Source organism: Castanea sativa, chromosome 7 (genome assembly GCF_040712315.1).
Source record: "Castanea sativa cultivar Marrone di Chiusa Pesio chromosome 7, ASM4071231v1".
NCBI classification, from domain to species: Eukaryota; Viridiplantae; Streptophyta; class Magnoliopsida; order Fagales; family Fagaceae; genus Castanea; species Castanea sativa.
Genome location: NC_134019.1, coordinates 19698320 through 19713939, shown reverse-complemented (window position 1 = coordinate 19713939; position 15620 = coordinate 19698320). Strand labels below are relative to the sequence as shown.

General features: G+C 40.9%; 1 protein-coding gene across 1 annotated transcript; it reads right to left on the bottom strand.

Annotated features, from left to right (window-relative positions):
• Window positions 1-932: 932 nt before the first annotated feature.
• On the bottom strand, window positions 933-3082 carry LOC142643538 (uncharacterized). The gene has a single exon (XM_075818204.1). The coding sequence runs from the start codon at window positions 2769-2771 to the stop codon at window positions 1155-1157; it is 1617 nt and encodes a 538-aa protein (XP_075674319.1). The 5' UTR covers window positions 2772-3082; the 3' UTR covers window positions 933-1154.
• Window positions 3083-15620: the final 12538 nt, after the last annotated feature.

The following is a 15620-nucleotide window of genomic DNA, read 5'->3' as shown; positions in this document are numbered from 1 at the left end:
TTTATTAAATTTGTCTGGACATTAGGGTTCATAATAAATTATATTTCCTTAAGCAAAGCATTTAAATTTAAGGATTTAAAAGACAATTCCTAATGCAAATTTCCTAAAAGGAAATTTAATAACACATAATGGTTGATGACTTTGAGCATTGAAAATTTTACTCCATGCTTATGTTATGAATTTGGAATAAATTATTATACCTAATCATTTCAAATCCATGGTTAAATCTATTCAAGAATTTCATTAATAGAAAAATTTATAGTTCTATACTTTATTCAAATCATTTAAACTAAAAACTGAAATCCAAATCTTTCTATTGTAATATTTCCATCCAAGTGAACCATATAAGGTTTTCCTAATGGTTATGCTAAGAACAGCCATTAAGGAGCATTCAATCGTCTCTACCTATCCCAGTTATATATATATATATTAAGAAAGTGATACAGAACACAAAAGCAAACCGATAGATGCATACTGATTCACAAGTGTACTCTTTTATCAAACAACAAAAGCATAAAATTCAACTCAACATATGGACATCCCATTAGTAAAACCCATCTTTATATAAGAAAAAAGCAAAAAGAGCTATTAGTTACTACAAAATACTCACAAACTGTTATGACAATAGCAATGATTGTGATTGGAGCCATATCAACAGCATGATAAATAAATTTATTAATTTCTTTTTTGTCTTGTGTTTGAAACTCGACACATCAATTTGTAAGGCTAACATAAAAAAAAAAAATTATAGTATCCTAGAATCACTCGTATTAAATGGCAACAACTTTGGAAGCATGTATAACTTTTGGAGAAAGCAATCGAAACCAGATCCTTATATGATTAAGCATGCAGCCAAATTTAAACTAAAAACTAAATCACTCAGTCTTCCATAGGAGAAATCAATCTTCTTTTCATCAGTTAAAAGACTAAACTACCAGCAAATTGGTGCAGATTTTATAAAATACTAACTTAAACGAGGAGCATTGAACAAAATGCAGAGAACATCTACATAATATACTTTTACATAGCATAATAAAGCACAACAACAACAACAACAACAACAAGCTACAACAGCAGCAACATTAACATTAACATTAACAACAACAACAACAAGGAAAGGATTGAGTCTTACTTCACCGAGTACCTAGTACGCCTTAACCTTTAAGAATAGGCAAGCTACTCAAAAACTCATCGAGACCCTCGAAAAATCCAATCCCTTCAATGTTATCCTCCACTCCATGCCCAGCCCCATTCCCTTCACTAACCCCGGCTGCAGCCGGCTCCTCCACCTCATTACTAAACTCCACATTCAAATCCAACTTTCCTAACTCTGTGGCCCCTGCCCTCCTCCTTGTACCACTCCCCACTATGGCTGTCTTCTTTCCTTTACTCGAGTCCCCCTTCGACCCGCCACCGCCACTGCCACTGCCACTGCCACCACCACCACCACCACCACCACCATCATCTCCACCACCACCATCCGCTGTGACAGTCACATTATTTGAAATCTCCCCAACACCACTGGCCTTCTTTACTCTCTCATGCTGCACTTTTTTCGAAGTTCTAATGGCCCTGGCGGCCGCAGCCGAGGCTCTTCTTTTTGATCTCCTCTTCGTCCTACTAGTCTGCCACTCATCATCATCATCATCATCATCATCCTGATTGCCATCACTGGAATCAGATATAGCGACGAAGTCTTCCTGGTCGTCGTAATAAACCCATGGCCCAGTCTTACTAGGCTGCTTCCGTTTCGCTGGGGTCTTAATCCCAGTCGCTTCTTCTAAAGAACAAGTGAACATAGGAGTAATCGGTGACCACTTACCTGACCCACCCGTGCCTTTATCAGAGAAACCCAATGGGAAGAAACCCCAACAGTAGTAGTAATTCTCTTTGTCTTTATCAATGTCACTCGTCACAGGCGGTGACGGTATCACCACCGCTTGGAAAGCTCTCTTACAGTTCTGGCACCGAAGGCTACACTCTTCGTAAACCCTAGGGTACTCGAAGAGCAAGTAACAGTACGGACACGCCGTCCAGAAACTCCCCGACTCCGATTCCGTTTCCGACTCGCCCCGAGCCGGAGCCGGAGGCTGAGGCGGAGGCGGTGATGGAGAAGGCTGACGTGGCGGCGGAGGCGGAGGAGGTTGCGCCCGAGTCGGTTCACTATGCCGAGTTGACTCGGGGACATTGTGGAAAATCGGTCTTTCTTCGTCAACTATCAACCTTCCGTCTTTCGTTCTAGGGCTTCTCCTAACCGCCTGCGGTTGAAGCGGCGGAGGAGGCGGCGGTTGTTGCGGCTGAGGTTGGAAATGGAGTTGCTGAGTGGAGGCGGAGGCCGACGCGGCGGAGTGAGAGATGATAATGAGCGCGTGATCGTACTCAGCTTTCTTCGACGAGTTCGAAAGCACAGACCAAGCCTCAGAGACGAGCCTAAAAGCATGATCGGCGAAAGCAAGGCGGTTCCGGTCAGGGTTGAGCAGCAAAGCGAGCTGCCGATACCGAGCGGCGATGAGCTCGAGGTTCTGAGTCAACCGAGCGAGTTGAAGTATGCCATAGCAATCGTACAGACCATTAGCGATCCGCGACTCGCCGGCTAAGAGCGTGTCGGCCACGGCAATAATCTGCTCGGCCAGCTCGATCCTGAACCTGGGCTCAGTGTCACGCGCTCTGATCGCAAAGCTTTTAGCCGCGTGCAGGTCACGCGCCGTTAAGAGCCTCTCTGCTATACTTAGCCACCGCTCCGCCTCTGCTCTGTAAGGACTACCGTCCATTCTGTCTCTCTTAACCAAACTTTCTCTCACTCTCTCTCTCTCTCTCTCTAAAAGTTCGAAACTCTTTTTTTTGTTTTGTTTGGTTTGGTTTTGGACAGTGAGTGGAAATCAGTGAGAGAGGAATTGGGGAGTGTGAGTGTGAGTGTGAGGTGAATATTTAGATGGACGGAAAAGGGCTTAAGTTTGGTAGGGAATGAGTGGATTTGCACATTAGATAGGAGGGTGTTTTGGTCATTTTATAGAACTGATGTGGGTAAACGTAATTTCGTAGTTGTAGATTTGCTGCTGCAACTAGAGTGTAGCCTGTGTTAGAAATTGGAAGGGCTTTTAAGGCTTTATAGAAGTTTTGAGTACTTTTATTGGTGATTGGAAAGTAAGAGAGAGAGAGAGAGAGAGAGAGGGAGAGAGAGGTCGGTCTTCTTGAGCTTTGACTTTTCCTAAACAAACGTGCAGTACTTTGATAATATTTTTCTGAAATTTTTTAGATTTTCTAATAAATTGAATCATGTACTTAGTTAGGAAGTCCATGATTTACACTCTTTCAAATTAGAGGTTTTAAGGTTTTACTTTGTCAATTTAAGTCTTATACTTATAAATTCGCTTTAATTTGAAATCATTGTCAATTTTTGCTATTCATTTCCATTGTTTTGAACAATAATGGAGTAAAGAAAAATGAAAAAAAAATCATTTATAAATATTTTAGTTTTGCCTTGGTAACTTGTTTTGTTTTTCTAACAATCACATTATCACTTTAAACACAACTTTCTATATTTAATAGTTGTCATATTGATTTCTAAATAAGCACTAAGTGAAATGTAGAGTTTAATTTATAGATTTCCTTTTTCTCTGCTCTATTATTTTCCAAAATAACGAAAATGATTAACAAAAATGGTTAGAAGATTTAAATTGAAATGATTTAATAAACATAGGGCTCTAATTGACAAAATTAAAAACTTGATACGTAATGTGAAATCTATAATAATAATAATAATAATAATAATAATAATAATAATAAATAAAGATGAGAGAAACTCAAATTAGAATTTCAAATTAGAGTTTCAATTTTGCGCCATGTGTCCAAAATTATTTATTCTTAAAGAGTTTTATTTTTTAATTTTAGAATCAAATGTGAGACCACATCATAAATATTCATTTAAGTGAGTTATTAAGTACAAAAACCAAAAAGTCTAGAATAATTGAATCGTAAAAAAAAAAAAAAAAAAGTACTTCACAATAATTTTTAAAAAATGGACAATATACATTTTATACCTAATAATATCTTTACAATTTTTTTAAAGAGTTAACAAAATATAAAAATAACTATAAATAGTATTTAAATTTTATATATAGGAATTATATTATACATCTTATCGTATATCTTTAAGTGTATTTATGCATATGCATGGAGTTGCAAACTAGAATAGTATAAACTTTGCGACTTTTCATGTATCCCCCCCCCCCCCCAAAAAAGTGAAAACTAAATTCTCCAATTAAATTTGATAATGCAATCAATGGTCTAATTTGGTTCACAAACAATTGCAAAATGGAGTAAGGATAATAGAGACTCTTAGGGATTTGACAAACAGTGGACTTTTCGATGCTAAAATCAATGAATCAATTTTAGAAATTGAGGCCTATAAAAGTAGTATTTAAGGGTTATTGTTTCATGCCTGCTGTAGTGTCATCCCTCCTTGTTTATGCATTTTAGGGATTTGATATCCTTGTAATTCATGTGACATTATTATGTTTGATCCACTCACACTAATTCTTAGGCTGTGAACTTAAGTGCGCAACCTACTTAGGCAACTTCCTTATTCTTTGAGATTCCCATGAGGGGAGAATTATCCTTTCCTTTGTATTTTTTAATTTTTTCTGAATGATGGGAACACTACCCATTGTTTAATGGAACCATGGTAGGAACCTCATTGTAATCTTATAATAAATGTGTAATTCTAGTGTAATTGTTATTCTTATGGTGGGATTTGGATAGTGTTAGAGCTCTTGGCATAGGTCTGTGGCCAATTAGATTAGAGCTTGAATTGAATAAATAGTGACATGTAACCACCATTTGGGATATCTTGAATTTCTGTCTCTCTCTTAATATTTCTGATGGAGGATGACTATCTCAAAACAAGTCAATGTATTTTCTATCTATTAATTCTTCGGAAGGTGACTACCTCAAATCAAGTTAATTTCCAATCAATTCTTTTAGGAACCACTAGGTTCTTAACAAATTAAAAGATTTCCCAAGTATCAAGGTCAAACTTAGGTGTAGATACTATGATTTTTCATGGCTATGCTTAGAAATCCTTTGGTTAGGACATGTTCGTCAGGTTTGGACGGTGTTTGGGCCAAGGTGCTCTATAATTTTGAGTTTTTTTTTTTTTTTTTTTTTGTTAAACATAATTTTGAGTTGTTTGATAGTAAAAAAATAAAATAGTGTGTTATGTAAAGAAAAACGTAAATAATTGGGAAGAAAATCTACAATGAATTTAAGAAAAAATTAGTTAATGTTGGTAGTAAATTGGACACTGAAAACATTTTTATATTTTAGAATTGCTCGTTATGTTGACAAGTAATGTCAATACTATTTTCATCTATAATTTAGAAATTTTAATATAACTATATCATACATATGTATATTGAATATGAGTTGATAAAAAATTTAATTAAAATTTTAATAATAAAGGCTTGATGTGTGGATTGGGTTGGGTACGAGTTTGATCCTACTAGGTTAGGTCAAAACTGGGTGCAAGTAACAAGCTTATTGGGATAAAACTGGGTGTTATTCCTACTACCCATACCTTATTACGTTTGGATTTGAGGCGAGTTATTGAGCCTGAGTCTAATTTTACCATCTCTACATAACCTTGGCTTAAATAGGTATGAATAATGACTTTAAATAGACCATGTGATTGAAGTTGATCTTAATATATGTGCTAATATATACATACACACAACCTTTGGATTGGATTTTTATATATACAATATTTGGTTTATAAAATAAGGAAAAATACAAATTACACCATTCAAATTTGGTCAATGTTATTTTCATTTTGTAACTTCACATTTTCTTGACAATTTAATATATCCATCCATTTCATGAAAAAGGATGCCATAGTCCAATCAAAATGATGTAATTTTATATTTTCCTTAATTTGTTTTTTAATTTTATCCAAAAAAATTATTTACCTTTATAATAAAAGTGTTAATTACAATTTATCTTCCTGTGATTAAGTCGTTAAATACATTTTAAAAAAATGAATATTCAAAAGTTTGGGTTTTATAAAAAAAAAAAAAAAAAAGTTTTTTCAAAAGAACAAAGTTGAATCTTCAAGCACATACCCAGGAAAAACAGACAAACAAAACAAGCACATATCCATGACGCAAAACTCAACAAGCACGAACCTAGGGTTTGGACTAAAACAAAATTGCAACAATTTTATCCAAAATAATAGAATTTTCATTTTGTGAAAAATGTTTCAATCACAACTTATTTTGGTGTTCTTTGTTTCTATCACAATTTAATACCATGAGCTTTCAATTGCTACGTTTTTACCCCCTAAAAATGAATTAAAAGGAAATTGTTAAAGGACCTATTGACAAATCTTAACGAATTCATTTTAGACCAAACTTTAAGAAATTCAAATATAACCATTGGAAGTTGGTGAATTAAATTGTGATAGGTCCAAATCACAAAAATATAAACTGTAACCAACTCTTTATATGGTGTGGTTTATGAGATTAATTCAAAGGCATGAATTACAAAAGTAATCAAAGTAACCCTCAATGAATTGATCAGAAGGTCTCTATCAATTGTAAGAAAATTTTGATTTCTTTGATTGTTTATTTTGTCATTCGGGCAGAGACACTGCTTAACATGTTTAAGTTTATATTAATTTTCTTTCTAAAATATTTTTTGCTCTAGCAACTATAGGGGTTGTCATTCCTTTCTCGTCTTTATTTTCTTTCTTTCTCTATTCTGTATAACAATCATAATAGGATGCATAACACATGTTCTATTAGTTCTTCTCCTTCTTCTTCTTCTTCTTCTTTTATTATTATTATTATTATTGATGAGGCCGAAAAAATCACCAGTAAGCTGCAAGCACTCCCACACCGAGAGAACACCTGCAAAAAGAAAAGAGAAGACCTAATAGAGAGCACCGGTGTGGTGTCGGCCAAAAACCCTCCGAAGGTCAAGTTAGAGTCTTTTCATAACCCTAGAGTGCCAAAGTCGAGTTAATTATGCGTACCTTGATTTATGAGGGTTTTGGCGTATTTATAGTGGCGTAGGGTTAGCATCAACGCGTTGATCATGAAGTCCTTTCCTTTTAGGATTAGAACTCTTTCCTTTTGGATACCTTCTAGAGTTCTTTTCCTCATTGGAATCCTTCGATCAAGGCTAAACGTGTGATGCAAGAATTCTCCTTATATATGTTCACGTGGAGAACAAGTAAGGCCACATCAGCCCTAATTATATAGCGTGATTCCTTATTTAAGGTTTCTTGGAAATAATTCGGGAAGGATGATCCCTGTATCATACTCGTTCGTCCACTGTGGATCCGTCCTCCTTGGTCATGTAAGTATGGACCGTCATACTCATGTCGTCATATCAACCAAATCCAGGTAGATCTGTCATGCTTATTTTTATTCCCCTTCGGTTGCCCCCTCATTCTATGAGACCGTCGACTTTCTTCTACGGTTTCATGGAATGACAGTTAGCTTTGACACTTGATAGGTGTATTTTAACGGATAGGCTGGAATGTTATCGTAAATGTGCTAGGGACACGTGGGGGTACTTTACTGGTTGTTTGTTGGAATCGATGTGCCCCTTCTTTTACCGCGCCATTCCCTCTATATACACTATCCACCATTTTCATTTTTACACTTTAGAAAGTTTTCTGCTGTTCAGAGCGCAACCGTCCACATTGTGAGATCCGTTGCCTTTAGAAGCCGAGATCTAGCGTTCTCTTAGCTCGTCCGCGCAATTCCTTGCCGTCTACCTGTGAGTACTTTCTTTACTTAGTTTTTATTCTTTATTTTGCATGTTGGTCCGTCGTCGGTACAGATCTAAAGTCTTAGGCTTCCTTTACCCGTCATCTGTAGGTGTCAGATGTCTAGTGATTCGTCAAGTAGTCAGTCTTATGTCTGCGAGGGAGCGGGCTACGAGGAGGTGTTCCCGTCAGGTCAAGCAGACCAAGACACCTCCAGCGAGGAGAGGGAACCGTCAGCCAGCTCTCCTTACCATGTGGAAGATGAAGGGCAGGATGGGGATGGGTCAGAATATGACTCGAATGACGACCTAGATGGTATAGATCCACCGGTCCAATCCGTCATAGGCCCTGATGGTTTCAGAGAATTCGTCCTGCTCCCCTTGTGGACGGTGAATGACTTCGTTTCCTTCATCAAGCCAGTGCACTTCAATACGCTAAGACAAAAGTACCAAATACCCGACACCATACCCATCCGTCTTCCATTCAAATCAGAGAAATGTTATTATGACGGTCTTGAAGATGTCGGGGTTTACGAGCAGATGCTAAAAGTTGGTCTGCGCTTTCCTCTGAGTGCATTACACCGTCGTCTTCTTCAATACCTGGGTTTAGCCGTCACTCAGATCTCACCAAATGCTTGGAGGGTTTTTTTGAGCGTCGAGGTGTTGTACGGTGTAATATCTGATGGGGCGAGACGATTAACAGTGGAGGAATTCTTTCACTGTTATCGTCCGTCTGAGATTACCAAATCGAAAGGCATGTATAGCTTTGTGTCGAGGAGTCCGGTACTTAGGCTAGTGTCTGAGACCCCAGACTCCAATCGTAATTGGAAGGGTCGATACTTCTTCCTTCGAAGAGATAACTGGATGAGTCGTCCAGGTGACAATGACTACATGCCAGTAAATAAGACCTGGGGAATAATGCCCCCGTCTGGTATGAGCTTGTCTCATTCTTAACCTTTCATGCCTCTTTTCATATGTAATTTCTCTTAGCCATTTTTTTTTTAACAACAAGGGACCGTCCACCTATAACGACAGAGTAGTTCGGCTTTTTGGAGAAATTTTTTCAAAAAACCAAGTTGTCGGAGAGGACTTGGTCAAAGCTCGTCACCTTAGACACGCTGTACTAGTATTGTGACGGTCCTGAACCAACAACTGCAGCCCGTCGATACGACGTAGGAGTACGCAAACGTAAGTTCTGCAATCCTTCCGTCGTTACTTCATTTATGCAATTTTTTAACCGTCTTCTTTTGTAAAAATGGATGACGCAAGGAGAAGGGATATTATCAAACAGCAGGCAGCCAAGAAGAAGCAAGGAGGTGATGTTCACCCTAAGACGAATCCGTTTCTCCCTGCTACAAAGAGACCTTCCACTGAAAAGTGGGACTATCACAGTAAAAAACAGAAGCTGGTGATGGGGTTACCTGCCGGTCAGGGGTCCAGCGTGGTAACGCTGCCCCCCAAGCTGGGAATAGGCAAGGGTAAGGGTCTAATGACCAATCCCGACCTCGTCAAGGAAAAACCACCCGTCCTACTTCGGGAAGATCCCCAGTATGCTCTCCGTCGGATCGGGTCTATAATAACGGATGAAGACCACGAAGATCTTGGAAACCATGCTACTGAGGCTATGGGGGAAACATGCTTGTTCAGCTTAACTCAGGTCATTATCCGTCATATATTTACTCAGTCTTGTTTCTTTATACCTTGAACTAACTTATTGATATTGGTGCAGGGGGTCCTTATGGCCAAAGGCTTGATGGACCGTTGTCTTGCCCATGAGAGAGCTCTTGAGCAGGTTCGGGCGAAGGTGAAGGCGACGGTGGAGGAACTGGACGAATTAAGACTTTGGAGGGTCCATCACGAGGAAAAATTGAAAATATCCGAGCAGGCTCGTGGGAACTTGGAGAAGGAGGTCGAGTTGTTGAGGGAGACGGTAAAAGCTAACGACGACAACATTCGACAAGCGAAAGTGGAAGCAGTTAGGGAGTACCGCGACTTCGACTCCCTCCTGGCCGAGCTTGGCTCCTCCTTCAGTGACGGGTTTGACGATTGTCTCCGTCAGGTGAAAGCCCCATTTCCTGACCTGAACCTGGCTCACATCAACATCGATGCCGAGGCCCAGACTCCTGCTCGACCCGTCGACTCTGAAGGAACGGAAGAGCTATTCGGCGAAGGTCTTGGGGATGACGGGGTCATAAGAACTGATGATAAAGGAGTCGTGGAAGCCGACACCTGCCAACCATTGCCTGAAGGTCTTGAAGACACCATTGTAGTTCAGGAATGATATGTATAATTTGTAGTTAACCAAAAACAATTTATCCGGTTTTAACCGTTGTCTTTTATGAACTTTGTTTTTAGTAATATGTATGTCTGTTTCTTTTTACAATATGTTTTTTGTATATATTGGGCAATCCGTTCATATTATATTTTATATTTTTGGATGACCCGTCCATTATGTGGACTCAACCGCATTCTCATCCTGGTTGGATGATCCGTCCACTATGTGGATTCAACATAATTTCATCCTGCTTGGACGATCCGTCCACTGTGTGGATTTAACTCGTTTTCATCTTGTTTGGATGATCCGTCCACTATGTGGACTATATTTTTACCCTTATTGGATGATTCGTCCACTATGTGGACTATTTTTTATTCTTGTAGGATGATCCGTCCACGATGTGGACTAAATTGTATTTTCATCCTGGTTGGATGATCCGTCCACTATGTGGATTCAACTCATTTTCATCCTGTTTGGATGATCTGTCCACTATGTGGACTTGGTAGATTTTCATCCATTTTGGATGATCCGTCCACTGTGTGGACTTAATTGTATTTTCATCCTGGTTGGATGATCCGTCCACTATGCGGACTTAACATATTTTCATCCTTTTGGATGATCCGTCCACTATGTGGACTTGGTAGATTTTAATCCATTTTGGATGATTCGTCCACTGTGTGGACTTGGTAGATTTTCATCCATTTTGGATGATCCATCCACTGTGTGGGCTTGGTAGATTTTCATCCATTTTGGATGATCCCTCCACTATGTGGACTTGGTAGATTTTCATCCATTTTGGATGATTCGTCCACTGTGTGGACTTGGTAGATTTTCATCCATTTTGGATGATCCATCCACTGTGTGAGCTTGGTAGATTTTCATCCATTTTGGATGATCCGTCCACTGTGTGGACTTGGTTGATTTTGAGCAAAACACACTCCATACATTTTAAATAAAACTCCTCTTATTATGACATACTGGTAAACTATATTGTTCATGGAAAATAAAAAACTTTGGCTTTAATAAGTAAAAATTATGACTGTTTAAAAATAAACTGGAAATGAGGAGGTAGATGTTGTTGTTGTCTTTGCCCTTCGTCTATTGGTAGTATTTCTTTAGGTGCTCTGTGTTCCATGGATGGCTTAGCTTTCTTCCGTCTAATGTCTCTAAGTAGTACGTTCCTTTCCTATGCCATGAAATGATTCTGTATGGTCCTTTCCAGTTAGGACCCAGTTTTCCTTGGGAGGCATCCTTTGTAGTGCTGAGTACTTTTCGTAAGACCAGATCTCCCACCTAGAAATCCTTATGCCTAACCTTGGAGTTGTAATACTTTGCCATCATGTCTTGGTATCGCGCTAGTCTTTGTGCAGTTGCTGCCCTGACTTCGTCTACAAGGTCGAGTTATAAACGCAAAACTTCGTCATTCTTGCTTTCATCGTAGCTTTCCACACGGTAGCTTGTTAATCCTACCTCTGCCGGTATGAGGGCCTCAATACCATACGCCAATCGAAACGGTGTTTCTCCTGTCGGTGTTCTCGCCGTTGTCCTGTATGCCCATAAAACACTTGGTAATTCGTCCGTCCATATGCCCTTTGCCCCCTCGAGCCGGGTCTTGATAATCTTTAGTAAGGACCAGTTCGTGACTTTAACTTGTCCGTTGGCCTGCGGGTGGGCGGGCGATGAGTAATGATTTTTGATCCCAAGCTGAGAACAAAAGTCTCTGAATGTGTCGTTGTCGAATTGTTTCCTATTGTTTGAAATGGGCACCCTCGAAATTCCATATCTGCAAATAATACTTCTCCACACAAAACTACAGATGTTTTTCTTCGTGATAGTAGCCAGAGCCTCTGCTTCCACCCATTTGGTGAAGTAGTTAATACCAACCACCAAGAATTTCAACTGCCTCACCGCTGTTGGGAATGGACCTATGATGTCTAATCCCCATTGTGCAAACGGCCATGGAGCCGTCATGGGGGTAAGTTCTTCTGTTGGCTGCCTAATGAAATTGCCAAATCGTTGATACTTGTCGCAAGCTCTAACATATGTGTGGGCATCCTTCTACATTGTTGGCCAGTAGTATCCTGCTTGGAGTAGCTTATGCACTAGAGACCTTGATCTAGAATGGTTTCCACAAACTCCTTCATGGACCTCCCTCATCACATAGTCCGCTTCCTCACGGCCGAGGCACCTTAGATATGGTCGGGAGAATCCTCTTTTGTATAGGACGTCTTTAATTAAAACGAACCGGGCAGCTTTGACCTTTAATTTCCTCGCACCCTCTTTGTCATCGGGTAGCTTGCCTTCCTTGAGATACGCCACTATTGGATCCGTCCAACAACTCTCATTACTTACCTCCTGCATGCTAATGTCATCTAATAATGATGAGAGCTGGACGAAGGACAATACCTGTTTAATGATGATCAGAGGTTCGGTCGAAGCTGCCCATGCGAGTCAGTCAACTTCTTGGTTCTCCTCCCTTGGGATTTGAATAACCTTGGTTTGGAGGTTATCCGTTCGACCCTTCACTTCCTCAAGATATCTTTTCATCCTTTCATTCTTGCAATAATAGCTCCCGCTAACCTGACTTGTCACGACTTGAGAATCGGAGTAGGCGACCATACTTTTAGCTCCTGCCGCTATCACTAGGTCTAGTCCTACTACCAAGGCCTCGTGTTCCGCCTCGTTGTTGGTAGTTGGGAATTCTAGACAGATCATGCATTCGATTTTGTCTCATTCCGGGGTGTGGAGTACGATTCCAACACCTCAAGCAGGCTTGTTGGAAGATCCGTCTGTATGAACTTTCCATATGGGCGTTTCTTCTGCCCCTTGATCCTTTGTGGTAGTGAACTCAGCAACGAAGTCTGCCAATATCTCTCCTTTCACTGTTGCCCGTGGTTGATACCGGATATCGAACTCACTCAGCTCGATTGCCCATAGCGCCATCCGTCCAGCAGCTTCTAGACTACTCATTGCCCTTCGTAAGGGTTTATCTGTCAGGACATTTATGGTATGCGCTTGAAAGTACGGTTTAAGTTTCCGAGCTACGGTTACCAGAGCAAATGCGAGTTTTTCCATCTGGGGGTATCTTCCTTCTACTCCTCTCAGTGCCCGGCTTATAAAGTACAAAGGCTTTTGTACCTTTCCTTCCTCCCTGATGAGAGCAGCGCTGACCGCGGCTGTGGAGACGGCAAGGTATAGGAACAATTCTTCTCCCAGAATAGATGGGCTGAGTAATGGCGGAGCGGAGAGGTACACCTTTAACTCTTCAAATGCTTTCTGGCACTTGTCGGTCCATTCAAGTGATCTCTTCAGTGTGCGGAAGAATGGGAGGCATTTGTTCGTTGCTCTTGATACAAATCTGTTCAAGGCTGCTATCTTCCCAGTCAAGCTTTGTACTTCCTTTACCAACCTTGGAGGAGATAGTTCCATGATGGCCTTTACCTTTTCGGGGTTGACTTCAATGCCTCTCTAGGATACCATGAATCCCAAGAATTTTCCTGCGGTTACTCCGAATGCGCATTTGTTGGGATTCAGCTTCATTTTGTATGATCGAAGAGTATCGTAAGTCTCCTGGAGGTCCCTCAGGTGATCGGACTCTTACACGCTTTTTACCAACATATCATCTATGTAAACCTGCACGTTTCTGCCAATTTGGTGCGTGAACATCTTGTTCATCAATCTCTGATATGTGGCTCCTGCGTTTTTAAGCCTGAAGGGCATCACTTTGTAGCAACATAGCCCCTGACTTGTGATGAACGAGGTTTTCTCCTGATCAACTTTGTCCAATTTAATTTGGTTGTAGCCGGAGAAGGCATCCATGAAGCTCAAGAGTTCATGTCTCGCGGTGGAGTCTACTAGGGTGTCAATACGTGGGAGCGGGTAACTATCCTTAGGGTAGGCCTTATTCAGATCTGTGAAGTCAACACACATTCTCCACTTCCCACTCGCCTTTTTAACCATTACTACATTTGCCAGCCAATCAGGGTAGTACACTTCGCGTATAAAGTCCGCTTCTTGTAACTTCCGTTTTTCTTCTACTATGGCTCGATTGTGTTCAGGGGCGAACACCCGTTTCTTCTGTCTGACAGGGGAGAAAGAGAGTGACACATTCAACCTGTGAACTATGACCGACGAGTCTATCCCCTGCATGTCCTTGTGACTCCATGCAAAAATATCTTGGTTTTATTTGAGAAATAATGTGAGCGCTTGTCGGACTGTTTGGCCGGCTAAGGTGCCGATTCTCATGGTCCGCTCGGGCTTAGAATCATCCAGGTGTACTTCTTCTAACTCTTCCACCGGTTCCGCCACCGTTCGCTGTTCCTCGATGCTCATTGCTTGTAAGTGGTCATCCATTTCCATCATGGCGATGTAGCATTCCCATGCAGCCACCTGATTTCCACGCAGTTCCCCAACTTCGGATTCGGTGGGGAATTTGACCATTAGATGGTAAGTTGAGGTAACAACCTTCCATGCATTGAAAGTGGGCCGTCCAAGGATGACGTTATAAGCAGAAAAGCAGTCGACCATAAGGAAAGCTACATCCTTGGTCACTTGCTGTGGGTAATCCCCGATCGTCACAAACAACGTGATGACTTCCAAAGGATAGACCCTTGTCCTTCCGAAGCCAACAAGGGGTGCATTTGTTGGGACCAGTCGTTCTCTAGCAATCCCCATTTACTAGAACGCGGGGTAGTAGAGGATATCTGCTAAGCTTCCGTTGTCTAACAAAACTCGATGCATGTTGTAGTCCCTTACCCGTATGCTGACGACAAGCGCATCATCATGTGGGTGGTGAAGGCGTCGCGCATCTTCTTCTGAAAACCTGATGCTGGGGTTATCTTGTTGTGTCACTTTTAGTGAGGAACCTGTCGACTGGACGCTTTGAACCATCCGCAAGTAGGTCTTTCTGGCCTTTTTGGACGACCCTGCAGAAATAGTGACCCCTACAATCATCCGTATATCTCCTACAGGTGGTCTGGAACGCTCGTTCTCCCTTCGGGGATTTTGTTCCTGGAGTTGATCCATTCTCTCCTACTTCACGAACCTCTGCAACCTTCCTTGTCTAATGAGGGCTTCAATTTGTTGTTTTAAGTCATAGCAGTCCGTCGTATCGTGGCCATGATCGCCATGAAAACGGCAGTATTTGTCTCTTGGTCTCTTGTTCGGATCTTCCTTTAGCTTGCTAGGAAACGTTAGGGTTCCTTCATCTTTGATCTACATTAACACTTTGTCAATTGGGGCTGTGAGGGGGGGTGCAGTTCATGAATCTTCTCGTAGGCGGTTTGGGTCGTCGATCTTCCCGTCGTTTTCTGGTTCTAGCCATTTTTTGTCCCTTGTCCGGTCGTGTATCTTCCTGCCTTTCCCTTTTTCTAGGTTTTTCCTCTCGAGCCAGCAAAGCATCCTCTGCGTTCATATACTTCGTTGCCCTGTAAAACACTTCGGACATAGTCTTTGGGTCATTCTTGTATAGAGAAAATAGGAACTTACCCTTTCGCAGCTCGTTTGTGAACACTGCTACAAGTATCTTGTCATTTGCCTCGTCTATCAAGAGGGCTTCCTTGTTAAAGCGGGCTATGTA